This window comes from Haliotis rubra, unplaced genomic scaffold (assembly GCF_003918875.1).
Source record: "Haliotis rubra isolate DU_JTF1 unplaced genomic scaffold, ASM391887v1 Scf29, whole genome shotgun sequence".
NCBI lineage: Eukaryota > Metazoa > Mollusca > Gastropoda > Lepetellida > Haliotidae > Haliotis > Haliotis rubra.
Window position 1 is genome coordinate 3,091,046 of NW_025766957.1, and position 23,040 is coordinate 3,114,085.

Sequence of the window (23,040 nt, forward strand, 5' to 3'; positions counted from 1 at the left end):
CATGTGTAACTGTGTACATATGCTTTACATGTCATCGGGGAACATAGATACTTTCGTACCATATACATGCTTCTGTTTAGTTGTTCTATCGTATATCAGCAAACAGTATTCAGTTTATACTTGCAGTACATACAGTTGACACGATAGTTGAACAATTTAAACACATCATGTTTATACCAGTTGTAAAGTTGTGCCTTCTAAAAAATAAACTCTGAACCATTCGATATATTTGGTGAAAGGTATAATTTTTAAACTTCGACCAAAAATGAAACCTCGGTAATAAGTTCACAGTGAAATCAGCTGATTTAAAACATATGGTTTAACGAACAGTAAGTCCCTTACAGTTAGAGTGGGTCGGTGGGGTAGCGTCGTGGTTAAAGCGTTCGCTCGTCACGCCGAAGTCCCGGGTTAGATTCCTCACATGGGTACGATGTGTAAAGTCCATTTCTGATGTCCCCCGCCGTGATATTGCTTGAATATTGCTAAAAGCGGCGTAAAACTAAACTCACTCACTACAGTGTGTGAACACACGTTCCCACCAACAGTATTCGCCGTGAAGAGGTAACATGGGAAATACCATTGTCTGGGTTCAAGGGTTGAATTATATTATCGATTTGGGTGGAAATTGAATTGGGTTGCGACGACAAGTTTGAGATTAACGGGGCTTGACTGTGTATCAAAACCTGGTAGACACGGATTAGGCATTTATCTATATGTATGTACAATACGGGCGAGCTCAAATAGCCACTGCTGGAAATATTTCCTGAATTACTCATCACGTATACTGGGCTTATACCAGCGCGGCGCTCTCGCTGTGTTTTGTGTAGAGTGCGTGGTGGATGTGGGCGTTTACTATATATGATGCCGTCATCATGTTAAGGCAAAATACCGTCTCGTCAGCATGAGTGAAGAATAAATATATTATGTACACATTGGTTGTTACTGTTGGGGGTTTAGCAGTTGAAACCACGTCTGTATTCTTAGACATGGTCAAGATGATTGAAATTGTAAAAAGAAAAACACATACAGTTACAGAAAAGGTGGAAATAGCTACGGGCATCTCAGCGCTACAATTATCGTCACATAATATCTTGTGATTTGTATGACGATAGGAGAAAGCATTTTCAATGTAAATTGTCTCAGCATTATAAGTTTAAGCAAAATGATGTCATGACCACTTTTACTTTTGAGATGCCCCCTTCACACGCGGCTATTTCAAGCGATTTTTCTACCACAGAGCAAGATTGTGGTTGTAGCATATAATCAAGAATTACAGGCATAAAACATGATTGTTCTGTTGATAGCACGACTTGGTTTGATCTTACTTGCTGTCACTTGAAGGGTTTGGAATTTGTATGGTTTAGTAATCAGCTAAAACGCATGACATCTGTGAGAGATTCTACTGAGAAGAAATTAAAGTATATCCCAGTAACTAATGTTTAACGAGATTATTACACAACTAGAACCACCTCATCAAACGCTAAAAATATCTGAAACGACGAAACAAAATTTATCCGTGCACGATCAGCTTTCAATTTGAGAGTTAATATTTTGACACTGTCCCTAAACAAGTTCTTGAAGGGAGGTAACTCTAAAGCTTTATTGATCAGGCATGGCCGACGCGGGAAGAAAACCATAATATTTACAATTTTGATTTTTGTTTTGCAGTGGTTACTAATCAAGTATGAGCGCAGGTACTTTGTCAGAAACATAACCATCGATCACATAATTGCAGTGTTTTGTCTGCGTGAATCGATCGGATTCGTTTTACACTGTTATTGAAAATTAAACGTCATACACATTTAAGTTAAAACACTGAAACCGCTTACAATATTACAATGCTTCCAATAATATCAGCTTCAAGTCAAAAGCAGTGGCCTGTTTGAAGTTATCAGCTTTTAATACCTATTTGAATTATGCGTTTTAGGCAGTGGCACAATGTTGGACAGTTTTTATTCACTGCCCATCATTCTGGGACATTCATTATGTAACCAAGATATTGTGCAACTCTTTTGGAGTTAATGCAAGGACATTTCAGCATGTTTTATTAAGACATATGGATGTTGTTATCAACGTCTGTGATATTATCTGATACATATGTATACATATATAAGCTTTCATGTAAGTAATGTGGAACAAATTTAGCATGTAGTTGTTCCAGTGTTGGCTTGGTCCGTCTCCCACATTTGGTATTATGTGTTTGGTACAGGTATTCTTGATGCCATGATGTTGCTCTAATGTTGTAAATAGTCATGTGACACATGGTGAACCTCTCACTAATATAGCGGAAACAGATGAGCCAGACACTGTCACAACATTTAAATGTGAACTTGTTGCTATCATCTACTTCCCATCATATAAGCAGTTGTTGTTCCACATTAATGTTGAGCTAGACTGAGAGTGAGTGATTATGGATGGATTTATGCTACATGTTGCAATATTTTTGCATCATCACAATTCTGATACACCAGAATTAGTTTTCTCAGATTGTACTGAGGTGGAAGATGGATTTTCAGTGCGTTGTACAATTATTGCAACCTCTAGACAGTCCTGTGATATTTCAGATGGTGAAGAAATTGGAGGCTCCCCACAGATTACACGCAACCCCTCCCCGCCACCAGAGCTCTGCCAGAATGATGAGGTGCATGGAGACAGTATTGGACAGACTGCCTTTAGCAAACACTGGTTATTCACCACCCTGATGAAACTCATTCAGGTAAGAGTCAGGTTTTTCTAAAGTCAGTTGTTTTTGTTTTGTTTGTTTGTTTTGTGCATCACACTCAGCAATTTTCCAGCTAATGACAGACTGTAAATATTGAGTCTGAGTCTGGACCATACAATCCAGTGATTGACATCATGAGTATCAATCTATGCAATTGGGATATGACATTCATCAACTATGTCAGTGAGCCTGACCACCCAATCCTGTTAGTTGCCCCTTACGACAAGCATGGGTTGTTGAAGAGCAATTCTGACCCAGAACTGCATGGGTCTCAGCTGCTTTTGACATTGGTATATTGATTGTTTTCTGTCTTGTACTTAGAGATAATAATAGCCAAGGCATTAACACTAAATCTATTTTGGTTAATGATGGGGCGGTGGTGGGTAGCCTAGTGGTTAGAGTGCCCGCTTGTCATGCCGAAGACCCGGGTTCGGTTCCCCACATGGGTACAATTCGTGAATCCCATTTGTGGTGTCCCCTTCTGATATTGCTGGAATATTGCTAAAAGCAGCTTAAAACTAAACTTGCTTACTCACTAATGATGCGAACTTCAGGCAAGTAAACTGTAACTTATTTGTTAGGGATTGTAATCATAGTAACTCTCAAGTTTAAAAATTCTTGTATCATCATAGAAATTTGTATGTTTAAACAATGACAGTTCAAGGATGTCTAAGCATGCTAAAGAACTGAGTAGAATCTTATATTTACCGTGTATGTTCACCATAATCATGTGTAGTAAAAGTAAAAGTTATATTTAATTGTTTATTGACTTGTGAAGAAAGATTCATTTGTTCCTTTTCTTTAAAACATTTATGCATACTATTACATAAAACTAAACATTATTTTATTTATTTATTGTTTCTGCTATTACTGAAATAAAAGCAAAGTCAATCCTTATTTATTACCATAATAACTTTATGAATTTTAATTCAAATTTGGGAATGGTTTCTGACTTTTAATTCAAACTTAATGCTGATTATCAGCCTTTGAACAGGTCGGGATAAAACCATGGTGAGTGAGTGGTAATTGAGCCACAATAAGATACTTCAGATTTGTCAATGTGTTGGGTCACCATCACTGATTAAGTGTGTTTCTGTCCAGGAAGTAGACAAGGAGAACGAGGGGAAAGAAGCTGCGGAGACCGAGTTTGGCGTGGATGTGGATGAAGACCTCCAGAATGAGCTGTGTAAACTCTGGGACATGTCCATGAATCCTGTAAGTGTAACCATGGTGATCAGTCTCGTTAATATCTAGTGTTGTGAATCGGAAACCAAATCCACTATGGATTATCGGAGGACCTGTGGTGAACGATTATCGATTACAATCAAAATGTATACATTATTAATGTAATCACCAATTTTAAGGGTTTTTTCCCAGGTTTTTTCTAATTAATGTTTTTTATAACTAAGGCCAGACCAATTTTATTTCTTGTTTTACGAATTATTGTCCTCAGAAATATAAAAATAAAATCACCAGTCAAAGCAAAACCCTACGTGAGTTTCCATGTTAACTCTTTTGGTTTGTTTCTATCAACTAAATATATGTTGAGTGAATATAGGTTTCACACTGATTTCAAGAGTATTTCACTTATATCACATAAACATTAGGATTTTATCGTTTGAGAAGGGAAAATTAATTTTTATTTTTTTCCTCATTCTTGAAAACATACAACCGGCAGACAGTAAAACAAGAAATAAAATTGGTCTGGCCTAATACTGTCATGCAATGAAATGCATGCATGCAAGAAAGACACTGGAATTGTAATTAAACAATAAAAGTGGTTAAAATTTTACAATGTGCATAGCTTTACACTGTTGAGGGCATGTTTGTTTGTGAATATTCATCAAATTTAATGGTTAGTTTACTTCATTCAAGTGAGTTATACTAAAATAACAAAACTCTGATTAATCGAAAATATGTTTTTTACAATCAATAATTATTTTTAATCCTTATTTCGATCGATTTCGATTATTTTCGATCATCGGAACACCACTATTAATATCAGATCTTTTACTCGGATTCCGCTCCTCATGACGATACGAGGACACCTCCATAATAGGTTGCATGAGATGAATCAGCATCACAGCTTTTAATCTTTAGGGTACGAGTGTGGGAATCAATCATGTATACATCAGGGGTGGAAATAACCCATTGACCGACGCCCGAGTCCAGTGTTTTTTTCTGCCGGGCAAGCAAATTTGTATTTCACACTGTACCGGTGTCCAGTTGACTTTCCAATATTTATTATGTGGTTTATTTAAAAAATCAACAAGAAAACATAGTGGAAAAATTATCAGGGCAAGTGATTTTACATGTGCCACTGCACCGGAGTACTAGCAATTTTAAAGTTCTTTCCACCCCTGATTCATATCTTATTTCAGTATCTCATAAATCAATAAAATTGAGGAAATCTTGATGAGTGAAACCAAAGCTACAGTTAAAGCTGGTTATCACTCATAATATGGAGATCGATTATTGGGGTTCAGTAAATTATTAATAATTTATTGCAATTGTAAACCTTATCACAAAACTCGGTGACACAGTCATAACATTGTGCAAATAAAACAGGCACCAATTAATGCTACATAAATCAAGACGGTCCATGATACTTCCTGTTGAGACACCCATGTAATTATGTTGTTTTCATTGCAGTTTATGCATCAGGAAACTGCATTAGTTGTTTATGTCTTAATTTAACAACCATGACAAAAAGAAACATACTTTTGAAATTTTAATGATGTTTCATATTTTATGAATATCAGTTAGTCTCCCAAGCCTTTCGGTAATCGCTGATGCAAGTGAGATCGATCGATTGACTGATTGTTAGATCAATAGCTCCAGCACTAGCTGCATTGCTACTTTGTTGTGGATGCTTTACACATCTGCTTGTTTGTATGTATGATGGCATCTACATGCACAAGGCTGCCCTATGAAGGGTATATTTATGTTCTTTAACTATTTTCTTTAGCAAAGATCTGAATTTGCGAATGAAATGGAAAAAAAACGATGCCAAATTGTTTCCGAAAGCTGAAGTCTGATTGATTCAAATATCATGCATCCTTCATTTTGATTGGACGATTCAAGTTGTCTCATGCTGAACCTGTAGTGACTTTCTATTGAGGTGTCGTCAGATGTTGACACAAAGAAGCAATGTATCAAAGATTTTGATTTGAATTAGATTTCAATGGAGATAACACTACTATACCACATCCTGTGAGGGTTACATGTTACCACAAGGCATCAGTCCTTGGTAACCTTTTCTGGTTGTAACAGGTTGATGACCTGATCAGATACTCATAACATACTCATATCATTGAAAGGTTGTTTTCATGCTGCCTTCAACCATTGAGACTACTCCACACATGGATGTTTAAGACAACTTACAATGTTTCTGTTTTATGTTGTGAACCTTATTTCAAGGAAAGGATGGTTACTTAGACATTCCCCTCTACACAAATCTATTGTTTTGATATTTGTTTCATTTGTTTTAGGAGGTGGCTGTTTTCCTACAAGAATTCAAAGCAGTGGAGATATTATCTGGTGTGATTGCTAAGTCTAAAGCCCCCAGAGTGACTGTGAGTTGTGTAACATGTTCTTACTTTATTCCCTGAAGATGTCTGTTGGTACTCACAATGTCAATCCCTGGATTGGCAAATGGTGACACTTGGCCCTATGTACAGCGTGTCACAAATCAGGAGCAGTTAAGCTACATTGGTTGTGGAGAGTAGTGAATCAGTGAGGATGGTTTTATGTCTCTTTTACCAATATTCCAGCGATATCACAGCAGGGGGACACCAGAAATGGGGTTCACACATTGTACCCATGTGGGGAATCAAACTCGGGTCTTCGGCGTGATGAGTGAACACTCTAACCACTAGGCTACATCATTGCCGTTGTAGGGAGTAGTTGGATGAAAGACCATGTTGAAAAGCTTGATTCCAGACAAATGTCTCCATCAGCAAGTGCCTTTGTTTGAAACATGTCTGTCTTCATCCAGGTTGGGGTGAGATGAGCTTTTAGTGTTACTGCTAATCTTCTGCTGCCTCATGGGCAGCTTTGGCTGTTTACTCCCTGAGGGGCTCAGCAAGAAAATCAAGTGCATTCTAATCCAGTGGCCTGGGGTGATCATCTTTGTGTTGTCAGTCATATATCCATGCTTGTTGGTTCCACTGAAGATTTTATGACATAATCCACTTTGATCTTTTCTCCCAGATTCAACTCGAGTGGAGCTCTGATCATGAGTCAATGCCACTTGAAACAGAATTATGAAATATCGCAATAATTGATTAACAAAGATAGCTGCATGTGCGCATATACATCAATAATTGAAAACAAGCAATTCCGGCAATAATTTAAGGAACAATAGGTAAATATAAGGAAATGTGTAGGCAGTGTTTAGTTAGAAAATCACCAGATACAACATATTTTTCCTTATCCTGACTCATGTATTATTGCTTGTCTCCTTCCTTTCCTGAACGTTAGTGGAACACTTGTATCTCCTTTTTGAAGCTCCCTTCAATAAAGCAGACATAAAATCACTACTCACCATGAGTTGTCTCCCTCTCGGTTTTGGCGGGAAAACGGCGCCACCCGTCTTCCCACGCTTCACTCTCTCCTTCTTCGCCCTAGTGGACGGTTGGGAGAGCACCTGTGTCTCCAATACGGCACTATATCCTTTGATAACTTAGTTATTTCCCTATAAGTTACCTTTATAAGGTTTCAGGGAGTATCCTTCTACAATATGGTTTGAAATTTATTCATAATTTGACTGTTTATTCACGGTTTTACGTGATTGTTCAGTTTGTTTACATTTCATGAAAACCTGTTTTCGTTGTAGGTTTAGGTTATTTGCTGCAGACCCGCATTTATTGTGCCCAGTTGCACAACAATATGTACTTCCAGCTCTCGCTGTAAATTATGTCAGCAATTAACACAAATTGAATTTAATAATTATTATTTCTCTGTACTTAGGCATGCTAAGGATAAATCCAGACGACTTTTGCAAGTCATGGCTAAACCGGTTGAGTCCCTAAAGAGCTGTCTAACGTTGTCAGACGACATACTTCCATCCAGTGACCTGCTGGAGGCGTCCTCAGAAGATGGGCGTGGGATGATGTCCGCCATTACATCGAAGAAAAGATCTTCTACATCGGACAACTCCTCAACCCATATGAAGAAGAAGAGGCCATCTTCAACGCAGAAGAAGCCTTACACCCCTAAGACTTCAACCAGCTCTACGGGGAGTTCTTCGCAGATTACGAGGACCTTGTCGGCCGAAATCGTCCTGATGGAAGAGAGAGGCCTTTATGATGAGCCGCTGTCGATCATCCCAGAGATACAGCATGAGAAAAGGTAGCAGGCCTCAGCAACGGTAACGTCAGCAGCCCTATCTACGCAGTCCGAGTTACCTTCTACACTGACAGCAGAGATCCATGAGGCACAGCGATCCCTGGACCATATCGCTACCATCTCAGATACGACATCTCTACAATCGTCGCAGACAGTCAACCCCGGGGCCTTTATGCAGCAATTCTCTCAACAAATGATGGAGATGATGGAGAAGCGCTTCGCACAAGAAAGAGCCTCGCATGATGGACAGCCAGTCAGCTCTCATGCTCAAGTCATCAACCTCAGAGAGGATCCAGAGCTGCACGAAGGACCCCACACTGATGATACATCTGAGAGGCCTACCAGAGAATCTAGCTCTAGGACTAAGAGCAGATCTACGCTACATGACGTCAGCAAACCTGCGCGCAGGACGGCACGCTCTCCAGAACTAATGAGATCATCATCAGATGATGAGGCTAATGAAGAACCTTCACGCAGGCTACCCACTTCACAGAGAAAGAAACCTACACCACCTAGAAGGTCTAGAGAGACGTCTCGGGACTCAGACCCTCAACAAAATCTCTCACCTGCGCGAAGGTCATCTGAATTATCTTCAAGGGCGTCAACAACACCTCGCAGATCGTCACGGGATTCACCACTTAGGAATACATTGCCAGGAAGGCAATCCCGGCCTAGAAGACGCTCACCTACACGCAGGTAGCCATACAGATCGCCTCTTAGAACTACTCGTAGTTCAACATGCTCATCCCCACATAGATCGCCACGGAGATCGCCTCGCAGATCACCACGTAGATCGCCACGCATATCGCCACGCAGATCGCCACGTAGATCGCCACGTAGATCGCCACGCAGATCTCCAAGGATATTCAACGATCATATACCAGTGGACATGATACAGAGGACGATGGCGGTATCATATTTTCGGACTCAGAGATAAAATATTGGATGGCTAATGGACTGGACCTAGCATCACCCTCGAAGGAAGAGATCTTCGCCGGCGTAAAGACTGAGGGACATGTGTTGAAGTTCAAGAGGGGTACTCTTGTCCGAATTCATCACCTGCGCAGATCTTCAGACTGAATCCAGGACGGGATTCACATCGTTGAGAAATTTTAGATAGATATATCTACATCAGAAGATAATAACGGGACTCATGTCCATATAGAGATCTTCACTTGCGTACAGATCTTCAGGTATTCACATTGGCGTGGTTCAGCAGCAGCCTTGCTAAGGCTATGAAGTTACAAAGTCAACATATTCCCAACGTTCAAGTTTGGGAATTCCCGCTACTTTACATGGGACCCTGCATAAAGGCTCCAGAGATTGATGTAAACTACAAAATCATCAACGACTCCCTTTGTAGAACTTACAACAAAGTTGAGCATCAACTCTAAAAGGACCTGTGTGTTTCAACACAAAGAGGGTAATTTACGACGCTTCATTGAGATCGATGAATGCAGTCTACAAGTAGCAGCGCTGACGAGGTGTAGACTTCAGCTGATCATCTGTATAAAAGGACGACTGAATTATCTTCAGGTCTGAAGTAACAGTCACAGCAGCCAGGAAAACAGCCTACCTACAGCGGTATTACGCGGCGAATCTTTCGCTAGCGTTTACGATGCAACCCTCTATACACATGGTCACTTTCGTGATAACTCCGAAGGCTACGGACAAGACCGAGTGTTGATAAGTTATCAACGACTGAACAAGATTCTACGAGGACCTTTTTTCTGCTACACCGGTGACGTCACATCGCTGGGAAGCTAAAGGAATCAAAATGCTTCATTTTGATTGGTCCATGAGAGACAACGCCCTGCGCGCAGAAGTCGGACGTGAGTTCACATGTCAGGGAATTGTTTACAAGTGACAACAACCTTTCAACGAGGGAGGAAGGCCTCAATTACAGTCCAGTTAGACGGGAACTACGTGATTCGGCTGTCTTCACGGGGTAAAAGACCTTCCCTGTCAGCATTGAAGATGATTCATCAGGCGAATTGCAGCAACATACGTTTGACGGACTTTTGGTGACGGCAGCCAGTCTACTTTATATAGACTTCACAATGATGGCAGTCACAGAGTGGGACATTGCTTCGTTTCCCTTACGGACATGGCAAGGGTTTCACGATCGTTGGATCTAGATACAAGCCATTGTATCTCAAGCACTACTCTCTCCGTTATTACTACGAAGTTGGCAGAGCCTACTCAGTCCTCAAGTCGGAACTAGAGCCTACACAGGACCTGCAGTTCCTAGCAATTCAGCTCATCACAACAGAAAACCACATAACAGTACCAGAGGACCGTTGGCTAAAGATACAACAGATGGTATCGCAACCTCTACTCTCTCCGTGGCCACTCCGACAGTGGCAGAGTCTGTTGGGTCTCCTCACGTCAGCATAGGATATGACGCGCAGAGGGAGATTACAACTACGCCCACTACAGGTCTTCGTAATTGCACATCTGGACGATCCGGACCCCTTCGGACTCCCGGACAGACGAAAACCATATCTACTATGGTTGACTCAGAGATCGAATGTTTGTGGAGGCACCTACTTAGCAGAGCCGGAGTGCAAAACGCATCTATATGTGGACGTATCTCTCCAAGGATGGGGAGCACACCTCGACAACGAAGTGTCAGCTGGGAAATGGACATTACAAGAGAAAGATCTGCATATCAACATGCTAGAAATGAAAGCAGTGATAAACGCCATACTCCACTGGACCAGCATTCTATGAAATGCTAATCTAACGGTACACACGGACAACTCCACAGTGGCGTTCTACATAAACAAACAAGGGTCAACAAGGTCGGCGAACCTTCTGAACCTGTGCTTTCATCGGTTCAGCATAACAGACAATCTGAACATCCACATAAAAGCATGCCACATTCCAGGAGCCAAGAATGTGATAGCAGACGCACTATCTCGTCCAACTCAGCCATCCCCAACAGAATGGATGCTACATCCAGAAATCTTCAAACAGATCATACAAGAGATAGGAGCACCACTAATAGACTTGTTTGCCACAAGATTCAACAATCAACTGGTAACATTCGTCTCTCCAATACCAGATCCACGAGCATGGGCAACAGATGCTCTAAGCATCTCTTGGGAAGGACTAAACACTTACGCGTTCCCGCCACCAGCTCTAATACTGGAAGTGTTGCAGAAAATCATGCAGACGAGGAACCTGCAACTGATTTTGATCGCCTTTATTGGCCAGCGAATATGGTTCCCCATTCTCATACAAGAACTAGGACCGCCTCAACTGCAACTACCAGAGTGGGCGAACTTGCTAGTACATCCACACACAAAGCAAGCACACGGCAACCCTAAGGTGTTCCGCCTACGCACGCATGGACCGTATCAAGGCGTGATTGAATAACAGAGGATATTCCGCCAGGGCAGCTAAAGCGGTCACGCTTAGCTTTACGCTAGTCAACACGCAACTTGTAATGACGACAAAGTGCTTAAGCTTTGAGACTCTACGCTTTGAAAACAGGCTCACAGCCATGGAAGCGACACACCCTCAAGTGGCGGACTATCTTTGTCACCTAGACAAACGAAGCGGTTAAAAGGGTCAACACTCTCAACATACCTAGCGGCATTGAGCTCAGTTATCACTATGAGGACGAGTGTAAAACTGACTAAGGTACCAGAGTTACTGGCCTTACTACGCTCTTTTAAACTGGAGGACCAACAACAGAGATTTAAAGCTCTGGCTTGGGACCTCAACATAGTTCTACGGGATCTCACCAGTGATGCTTATGAACCATTAGATAGGACATCATTTGAGTTCTTGACACAGAAAACTCTGTTCCTGATTGCCTTAGCAACAGCAGCAAGGATGTCGGAAATACATGCTCTAGACTTTGAAAGGACACGATTTGATGAAAATCGAAACATTGTGCATATGGGACTGAGATGGGACTTTATAGCAAAGAATGAACTGCCAGGTCAACCAGACAGACAATTCCACATCCCCGCACTATCATCAGTCCTTGGGCCACAGGATACACATATCCTTGTGCCCAGTAAGAGCATTAAAAGTCTACCTACAAAGGTCTAGGACCAGGAGACGGAAATTCAAGCGTCTTTTCATCCCTATATCGGCAGAGACACAGACTGAGATCTCTCGCACTACGATATCAATATGGATGAGAACTGTCATTCTACGGGCCTACAAAGCAGCAGGACTTGATCCTCCAAGAGCCTCCAATCCACATGAAATTTGAGCTCTGACGTCAACACTCGCTCTACATGGAAACTGCTCTATCACGAGGATAATGGAGGGCTGCTTTTGGAAATCGGACATGGTGTTTGCCAACCACTACCTGAGAGACATCGCCACTGAAGACGGCTCTGGCATTCACCATTTCGGCCCACTTGTTGTAGCACAATTGACAGTTCCACAGAGGCGCTGAGACAGAGTCTCGCCCTTTTATCATATGACTTGCAAAAGCCAACACTCAGGAGAGTTACAGCTTTAGAGTCCATATGCACGTCTAAGACAGACAAGCATAAGTGATAAGACCCAGTACTTGTAAGGACGTACTCGTACATAAGAAGGGTCGCTTCTCCACTTGATGCTTGCATCAAGAGATGGAGTTGCAAAAATCCACATAAAAATGTTAACAGAAGCAAGGACCAAAAGTTAACAATTGTGGTCCCCCCCATCAGAGAAAGCTGGAAGTAAAGGGTTACAGCAGCAGCAGAGCCTAGCAGTAAATTGAAGTGCTACCAGGAAGTTCCCATAGGGGGGTATGCAAGACGTAAATCACTAATTGGAATCCAGAAGTGGCTTGACCCACCACCAGATCCGTCGGATTCTACAAGCAATAATACATGAGTCAGGATAAGGAAAAATATGTAATTTTCTGAGTAAAATTGATATTTTATACTTATCCTGACTCATGAGGTAAGCCCTCCCAACCTCCCCGCTAGGGACTTTGGATTTCCCTGTAAATCGAAGTGTCGGGCTAGCAATTCGGAGAGAGTGAAGCTGGGAAGACGGTGGCTATTGCTTTCCCTTAAACCGAGAGGGAGACAACTCGCGGGTGAGTAGTGATTTTACGTCTGCTTTATTGAAGGGAGCTTCAAAAAGGAGATACAAGTGTTCCACTAACGTTCGGGAAAGGAAGGAGACAAGCAATAATACATTAGTCAGGATAAGTATAAAATATCAATTTTACTCAGAAAATTACATATTTTTTAGACCAACAGTATATGATTTCAGTGAGAAGTTGCTCAACAAAATCTCAGGGACATCTCTTGTTTACGTACACCACAACTCAGATTTGAAAGAACTAGATGAGATCTCTGTTCAAAATGATATGTTGTCAGTAAATCTTTAGAAATATTAACACAGTGTATTCCTCTTCAGGAGATCTGTGTTGGTATTCTTGGCAATATGGCGTGTGACAAAGAGATATGCAAGGCCATCACAGGAAGTGATAAGCTGGTGTAAGTATCAACTGTCGAACAAAACCTCTCTGTTATAATGGAAGATTAAGGAAGATATATAAGGGCACATTTTTGGCCAACATGTTCAATTTCATTCAGCACATGAAGACAATATTCAGAACTTGTGTGAAATTGTTTCAAAGGGTCCAAATGACGTTTCTATATTTTCAATTTTTTTAACTTACCTTACCATAGGTGTTATGCATATTACCTCAAGCTCTGCTTAAAAGAGATTAGACAGTTGTTGATTCGCCATTCTTCTAGAATGGCTGCCTCTTGTATCGACGAGTGTATAGGAACGGAAGTGACGTTATCTCCCCTCCCACGCAAGCGTGGTTTATCGAAAAATCACTTTTACTTCAAGCGTGTAGCGAGTCAGACGTTTTTGTTTCGCTACTTGCTACATACTCATACTTTCACCTATTAAAGTTCACGTTTGTGTTTGGTATGTATGTTTTATATGTCCTATCTTCTCTATGTGTGGGTGAAGAGGAAATAATATAAGTTATCACCTACCTTGCTGCCTCGTGTCTCTCACTGCGGTGTGGGGTGTGTTCCCATGTCGTGAGTGTCACTTCGTTTGTCATGTTTGGTGTATTGTGTACTTTCACCATAATATTCATGCTTGGTTTTGCGTAACATGCTGGTATTCCTTAATTTTCGCTTTTTTTCACGCCATTTTCGGTACAGTGGGTCAGCCATTTTGGTTGTGCCCATTTTTACTGCAGGGGTGTTTCCATTTTTCTGCAGGTTTTTTTTCTTTTTGCTGTATATACTTATTATTTTACGTTTCTTCTTTCCGTGAGTTACAATTTTGTGTGCATGACCCGTCAGTTTTGCTGCATCTGCAAAGTGCAGAAGTCAGCTAAGGATCCACACCCTTGGTGCCCAGACTGCGCTACAGTTTCCTGTTCACTTGCTTGAGCGTTGTCATTTCTGCACCCCTTTGTCTGTCGCCGCCTTTAAGGCTTACAAGGCTTCTAAGAAGAAGCGGTTTTCGCAACGTAGAAGGAACATGACTTCGCCTGCTTCTTCTTTTTGTTCCTGAACGTCTCTTCCACCAACACCTGTGACAGAACAGACGTCCAACCGGGTTTCTACACCTGCACCTCGTACGCTGACACCGGAAGCTCAGTGCCCGTCTGACGCCTTCGTTGATCTTTCTCAACCGGAGGTGCAGAAACTTCTACAGACGCTTCTCTTGCCTGCGGCAGCCAGTTCCAGCGTCCACGTTGAATCCAGTGCCAACACCCAAGCCAGTGCCTTCCTGTGTCGACACCCTCGTTGCCCAGTGCCATTCCAGCGCGCTGACACCTTCGTTGCCCAGCGCCATTCCAGTGCCGATGCTGCTGTTCAGTTGCATCAACCAGCGCCACCTCCGATCTAATGCCGTTATTTGATTATCGTATCCCCAGACAGGCGCCCTCGTCTATGGTTTCTAAAGAGGAGGATTTGCAGCGCCAATTGATGGAGGAATGTTCCCGACGCCTGGAAGCCAAGCTCTCCTGTTGTACTAGACGCTCTCGCTCCCGGTCTCCTAAACAATGCCACCGCTCTAAGAGTCCCAGCCGTAGCTCCAACGCCAACCGTCGCCGCCGTCGGTCCTGTTCCAGATCTCGTTTCTCCTAGACGATCGGGTGATAGGGAGAGGCGTTCCAGATCACCAACTCGGACCTCAGGGAGGTGCCATCGCCGTTCACGTTCGAGGTCGCCTCCATTACGCCGTTCGCCACACTCTCACTCCCCGGCGGTTGCCTTCAGTATTGGACCCCAGCTGTCGCCTGACCCTCAGCGCCCGACGCCTTCCACTTCTGGCCCCCGTTACGATGCGCCTGCCGTGTCCTGGGAGGATACTGAAGAGCGTTATTTTTCTCCTGATTATGATGAGGAGATACGTACCTCCCCCCCCCCTGCATTTTTTTGATTGGATCGCCGACAGGCTTCCAGTTTGTCCTTCGTCTAGAGACACAGACAACACGAGGGCCATTCGTTTTTCACCCGAGCTACTTCTTCCGCCGAACCCAATGGTCGCCGACGCAGTGGCTTCCTTGGACGCCAATTTTGCCAAGTTGTCACTTAACACCACTATTAAAGCCCCGATGTCTGGAAGAGAGACTACAAGATCCACAGATCCACAAGATCGCTGCCCAAGATGAATCCCTGAAATGCTTGTCGGGCTCTCCTCAGTCCTCTTACAGAGTTCAAGATTCGAAGATTTTGGCCATTGACGACGAACTTAAGCGTATGCTGAAGCCTGTTTCTGACTTGTTGGCTCACCTTCAGGCGGCTTTGGCCATGACTACAGTTGTTCGTCAGACATTATTCCTTGAACCTTGTTCTTGGCAAGAAGAATTCAAGAGGAAATTGTTAAGGGCCCCGTTCGCTTCTCGTTTCCTATTCGACGATCGGATGCCTGAGGTTTACAAGGAGCATGCTGAGCTCACTAATACTCTTTTTCTACCTTTGAGGCTCTTTGTTCGACCTTTCGTGGCCAAACTTCTACCAGAGGAAGGGGGAAGCTTCAATACGTTCCGAGGAGAGATTCAGTCCGTGTCGCCTTCGGTAGAAGATGTGGCCGCGACAGGCCCGGTCCCGATTCTCAGCGCCGCCTGCAGGACCGTCCCCGGGAGCCCCCTTCGACGCCCGGCAGGGGTAGGGGGAGGCGCCCTTACTCTGGACACTGAAGCTTTGGACCAACATGACTGGGACCTCCCGCCTCCAGCCGTGCCGATTCGTCCTACCCCAGTAGGCAGGAGACTAGGGATCTTCTGGTCCAATTGGACAATCCTAGAGGATCCTTTTGTTACATCCTCAAGACCGGTTACAAGCTGCCAATCACCATGTCGCCGCCTCTGACTACAATGCCCCAGTCACACGTGTATGCCGCAGATCAGCATTTATTGTTAGCAGACAACATTCAGACGCTGCTGGACAAACAAGCCATAGAGACAATGCTAGACCCCCAGCAGTGCCCGGGGTTCTACTCACCCATCTTCCTGGTCCCCAAGAAGGATTCTGTCAAGATGTGCATGATTCACAATATGGCGTTTTTCAACGATCTCTATCTCTCGGAGCCGCCTCACTTCCAGATCCTGTCCCTAGAACAGCTGCATGCCAAGCTTGCGCCCATGGTCTGGCTGGCCAGCCTCGACCTCCAGGATGCCTACCAGCATGTTCCCATCTACCATCGCCACAGGAAGTACCTGAGGTTCGGCTTTTCACTCGGATCACCTTGCCATTCACCCGGTTCCTCCACCTCAGGGGCATCAATTTCGACCCTTACATAACGACTGCCTCATGAACCACCTCGACCCTCAGTTGCTACGCAGACAGATGGACTTTGCCATTCGCCTCCTGGAGCAACTGGGCTGGATTATCAACACCGACAAGTCCCACCTGGAGCCTTCTCAGGAATTGACCTTCATAGGAGGCTTGTTTCTGACACACTGCGATCTTGTCAGGATCCCCCCAGGACCGTTGGATGAAAATTGTCAACTTTGCCAACCGAGGGCTGTCCCAGCCACTCACCCTCAGAGAATGGCAGTCACTCTTAGGTCTCCTCACCTCAGCTCTGACACTCAGAGGACGCATGATGCTCCAGCTTCCTCCTTCCGTACATACAGTCGGACGACCTGCAGTCGAGATTCTTCTACCTCTTCATCTCCACGCTTACTTCCGCTGGTGGACTGTAGAGTTGAACGTCTGAGTAGGAGAGACAGTGTTCAGAGTTCCTACACGATCACGAGCTTTTCGTAGACGCGTCTCTTCAGGGGTGGGGAGCATACTTCAATGACCAAACCACCTGTTTGTCCGACGCCGAGTTAGGGTGGCACATCAACAACCTAGAGCTCCAAGCGGTCATCTTAGCGGTCCAACACTGGACACCTCTTCTGAGGAACACCAATCTCCTGATTGCATCAGACAACTCCACGTCCATCAGAGTCAGAGCTCGGCACATCCAAGGGTGTGGCAGAAGCTCTCTCAAGGCCAACAGAGTGGATGCTGCATCCAGAAGTGTTCCATCTTCTATGTCACAATCACGGCTGTCCCCTGATCGACCTGTTTGCGACACTGTTCAACAACCAGCTTCCGTTGTACGTGTCTCCAATTCCAGATCCGGCGGCATGGGCAGTCGATGCCATTTCCTTGTCGTGGGAGGGTCTGGATGCGTACGCCTTTCCACCACCAATTCTGTTGCCAGCGGTGGTCGCAAAGATCAAGCTGACTGAGAGGATACATCTCCTTTTGGTCGCGCCTTGGTGGCCAACCAGAACCTGGTTTCCAGATCTGCGCCACCTCGCCGAAAGAAGCCCTCTAGCGTTTCCAGAGTGGCCTCACCTACTCAGACATCTGCACAGTCGTCAGCTGCACCCCGACCCAACTCGGTTTCATCTGTACGCCTGGACCATTTGCAGAAGGCTGTCAAGAGCGACAGGAGGATCTCCAAGGCGCCAGAGCTCATCACCATGCTCAAAGCTTTCAAGGTGGAGGATCAGAAGGCCAAGTTTCGTCCTCCTGCTTGGGACTTAAACATCATTCTCCGTCATCTGAGAGGTCCCCCCTTGCCCTTGCCTCATTCAAGAACCTCTCCAGGAAGACAGTTTTCCTTCTGGCCCTTGCCACGGCGGCTAGGGTTAGTGAGATCCACGCTTTGGACGTCACCAGAGTTCGTTTCGAGCAGTCTCGGCATGGACCTGTTCATTTGGGACCGCTTTGGGACTTCGTGGCCAAGAACCAGCTGCCGGGACAACTGGATAGGATGTTCACCATTCCTCCGTTGTCATCCATCTTAGGGCCCCACAACGCTGAGGATCAGCTGCTGTGTCCCGTGAGGGCACTGAAGATATACATTTCCAAGTCGTCATCCAGGAGGCAGTCTTGCAAGAGACTGTTCATCCCGTTCTCCTCTGCGGCAAAGGGTGAGGTCAATAGGAATACCATCGCTCTCTGGCTGCGCACGACCATCCTGGCCGCCTACGACGCAGAAGATCTCCCTCACCCTACAGCCAACAACCCGCATGAGATCAGGGCCCTGGCATCGACCATGGCACTCCATAGGAACTGCACTATTCCAGCCATCATGGAGGATTGGAGGAAGTCCTCTTCTGTCTTCGCCAGCCACTACCTGCGGGACTTGGCCGTCGAGGTTGTTTAAGGTCTTCAGTCTTTTGGTCCACTGGTAGTTGCCCAGCAACTCACCCGACCTACCGTTCACTAGGTAACTATTTCTCCTTACCTATTAGTCTTAAGGTTAACTTACGCCCTGTGCGTACTTGTTTTCCTTTGGGTTTCCCTGGGTTACTATCTGTTTCTTGCTTCCAGGCGCGCTGCTTGCCCGTCTACCGAGTCCGATAGTCTTCCCTGGTTTCCCTTGGCATGTGGTCTTTTTCTTCATGGGACAGTCCTCTGGAGCCCGACACCGCCATCCTACTGTCGAATCCATATGCATAAGACAGTTCAAAATGTATTAAAATCTAAATACTTTAGATATTTAAATACTTACCTTACCATAGGATGGTAACTCCCGTGCTTGCGCGGGAGGGGAGATTACATCACTTCCGTTCCTATACACTTGTCGATACGCGAGGCAGCCATTCTAGAAGAATGGCAAATCAACGGCTGTCTGATCTCTTTTAAGCAGAGCTTGAGGTAATATGCATAACACCTATGGTGAGGTAATATCTAAATATCTAAAATATTTAGATTATAATAACTTTGTCATTTTGAATATTCATCTACGAAACATGTTTTTCATATTACAAGAGTTGACATTTATACATTTTTCTCCTATATGTGTATCTCTTCTAAATGCCATTCAAAGATTTTTTTAAAGATTTTTCATAAAGTTAACAAACAGAAACCTGATAGCGGCAGAAAGTTTTTCGAATATTAAACTCTCTGATTATCATCATAACTTTAATAAAATCAATTAATAGTTTTCTGTTACAATATCCTTACCATTACCAGTTGTCTAAACTGGTCCCTTATCATTTCATTTGTGTTATTTTTTACCTTAGCATGGCAGTCACAGAAAATAAGAAGCTATCTGTTAAAGCATCTTTATCATATTATTTAGTTAATGCTATATTCACTGTTATCATTGTAATTCATGTTTTATCCTTTTGTTTTTGGTAAGCTTTTTTAAATGTATGTTTTCATCAACAGGAAGATGATAGTCATGATGGTTGAAAATCCAGACACTCCAACTCTAGTGGAAACAACAAGGTAACCGTGTTACCATGCCAACTGTAAACGTGTTTAAAATCATACCAAGTTACATAATTATTCAGGAAGTTAAATGTTCTGCCCAACTTATGCTCACCTGACTAACAGACAAGTGAGCTTGTGGTGCTCATTCACATCCTCCCCAAACCCTACCCGTGAAGATCCGGGTTAGAATTGGTCTTCAGTAACCCATGCTTGTCGTAAGAGGCGACTAACGGGATTGGGTGGTCAGGCTTGCTGACTTGGTTGACACATGTCATCGTATCCCAATTGCATAAATCGATGCTCATGCTGTTGATCACTAGATTGTCTTGTCCAAATTAGAATATTTACAGACCGCCACCGTATAACTGGAATATTGCTGAGTGCGACGTAAAGCTAAACTCACTCACTCTCCCCTAACCCAAAGGCTAGTTTCTACCTGTGTGTCAACTGTTCACCTACAGGCTTGTGTACACCTGTATGTCGAACCGTGAGGCCGGGAGTACGTGGATCAGCAGCATCAAGTCGGACTCGTCGTTCTTCACCAACATCTGCTTCATCCTCCACAGTTCCACAAACAGTGAGTACACATGCACTGATGACGTTAAGGATAGAGGGATTAGCTGGGGCCAGTTCGTAGCCCAAGATTGAATCATATCTCTCAAAAAACATTTTGTCTGCTTGCCAACATAATGATTAACCATAATTAACACTGTTACATATGGTAATCATTGCATTATCTAGATATTGTTCCACATGGTGTACTAGTTGTGGTAACTCACATTCTGTAGTTTTAATGTTTTAACATAGATTTCCAGTAACTGTGGCACCAAAGTTGCTATGGTTATTTTAATACCCTTACTTTGAACATAGATTTCCAGTAACTGAAAGACTACAGATGCTATGGTGATTGCAGTGCATCCGCTTGAAACATAGATTTCCAGTAACTGTAGCTACATTTTCTATGGTGATTGTTACAATCGCTTTAAATTTTAAACATAGATTTCCAGTAAGCCTAGTGCTACAGTCACTAAGATGATTGTAGCTCCAATACTATAACATAGACTTATGTTAGTTGTGACGCTACTTTGGCAAGGATGATCTAATTTCCTTTGCTTTGACTGATACATTTTGCTAACTGTTGTGTTACAAACACTAAAACCTTGGTAACTCCAATATTTTAACAGAGATTTATGTTAGTTGTAGCATCACAGTCACTAAGATGATGGCTGCTCCCGTAATTCTACTTAGACATACGAGATTAGGGTTTTACCTTGACTTACGAAAGTGGGTGTCCAGGGGGCACCCATCAATACATTTTACAAGTCCTTGTAACATGAGGGTCCTGTAAAGTATTGGAATGGTGTAGTGTACTGTACGTTCAGATAATTACTTCAGAGCCTGGAATGAATCAGTGGTCACGGGGACAGCGGACATGACTGATGGGTGATATAACAGACACAGATAACTACTCTATCTGCACAGTTGGTATGCTCTTGTTGTCCGGGGCCGCAACGCGGAACGGGGGACTATGTATTCAGCGGCATCCGTACGTACATACGTACGTTCCGATTCTTGTTAATGAGAACCGTTGTACCAAATGTCTTCAAATTTGGGGACAGCCTACATTGGGCGATTACGCAGACACTAGTCAACTTTGGTTACCTTGACCTTATCTTCAAGGTCACCACGACACTTTGACCACTTTTCAAACTTATGTAAACGCGATATCTCATAAAACATTGCACCCAATGTCTTCAACTATGTCAACAGCCTACATTGGGTGATTATGCAGACACCAGTGATTTCTTGCATGTGACCAAAAACTAATAAGTAGTTAATATGTTATAAATATTTCATTCTTCTTTAGCAGCAGGGGACATTGCCATGTTAGTGGCAAACACTTGTTATTTTTGTGCCTCTGTCAGGATGTGGCATTGGGGACATTGCCATGTTAGTGGCAAACACTTGTTATTTTTGTGCCTCTGTCAGGATGTGGCATTGTGGGTAAAACCCTGGAGAGTTCTAGCACTACTGTCACTAAGATGAACGTAGTTTCTGTACTTTAACATAGACTTATGTTTGGTGTAGAGCCACACACGATTATAGTAATTCCCAATATTTTAACATGGACTTACTGTCCTTAAGCAACCCATGCTTATGGTAAGAGGCGACTAACAGAATCGAGTAGTCTGGCTGGTCGATGCGTGCCATCATATCCCAACTGCGTGGATTGATGCTCATCAGTCACTGGATTGTCTCATCCAGGCTCCACTATTTATAGACCATCGTCATGTACAGTCAGACCTCATTTATCCGAACACTTTGTTTTTATTGAATTGTTCGGACAAATGAATCATTCAGATATCTGAATCAGGACCTAGGCGGTCGCCTACACGTGAAAACTAAACAAATAAAAATAACATTGAAACATAACTACATCTTTATTTAACATAACATCTTGCATAACATAACATAACATAAATTACATCGGCTTGAAAAAGTCTTTGATTGATGATTGTTGACGGACAGAGTTGTTATTCGCTGCTTGGATTTTTAACAACAGCTCCAGGTTTGTGAGGTTGCCGACATTTTCAAATCCATTGCATCCATTGGCTGAATGTGTGCGTTTGTGTTGGGTGGCAGGAAATGGACAATCACGCTGGTCAGTTTCAGATTTTTACAGTTGTGACTAGCCGCATTGTCAACAAGCAAAATGTTTTGACAAGCGGTAGACATGATAGACTTCGTGTTTCGATACCTCGCTGACAACAGACTTTGGGTTTTGATATAGGATTGAGCACTGCTGAGGAGCGGTAAACACCAGACATCTTGCCGACGACAGCCTTGGTGTTCTGATATACGAGGCAAATTTGTACATATTTTGTTGTTTCGTTACCAAAATTGACAATTCGGATACGGAAGCCGAACATTCAGATATACGAGGTAAATTGTAACTAGAAAATTTCGTTTTTTGTGAAAAATGCTCGGAAACCGAGGTATTCAGATATCTGAAGTTCGGATATACGTCTGACTGTAGCAGGAAAATTGCTGATTGCTGTATTATACAACAAACTGAACTAAACTGGAATGTTAATTATGCTATCTACCAGTGCTTTGGCTGACCCAGACTCAAAATATGCAGCTTAATTTGTTTCAAATGATCTTGTTCAAGTTTTGAGTTATACTGTAGTTTCTTGAAGCCGAATAAATGGAAGACACTGATGTAGAAGTTTGTGGCTATAATTGTTCGTGAATCTCTTTTCCTTTGATAAAATTAGAATGAATGCCTACATTGTAACT

At 43.3% G+C, this 23,040-nt stretch overlaps 1 protein-coding gene across 1 annotated transcript in view; it reads left to right on the top strand.

Moving 5' to 3' along the window:
• Window positions 1-1,603: 1,603 nt before the first annotated feature.
• The window catches only part of LOC124281847 (protein saal1-like), a 60,966-nt gene continuing 39,529 nt past the window's right edge, over window positions 1,604-23,040 (top strand). Inside the window, exons 1-7 of the mRNA XM_046717850.1 lie at window positions 1,604-1,694; window positions 2,565-2,716; window positions 3,824-3,937; window positions 6,214-6,297; window positions 13,451-13,530; window positions 19,696-19,755; window positions 20,202-20,317. Coding sequence (XP_046573806.1) covers window positions 1,685-1,694; window positions 2,565-2,716; window positions 3,824-3,937; window positions 6,214-6,297; window positions 13,451-13,530; window positions 19,696-19,755; window positions 20,202-20,317 — 616 coding nt within the window. The 5' untranslated portion in view covers window positions 1,604-1,684. The remainder of the gene's footprint in view (window positions 1,695-2,564; window positions 2,717-3,823; window positions 3,938-6,213; window positions 6,298-13,450; window positions 13,531-19,695; window positions 19,756-20,201; window positions 20,318-23,040) is intronic.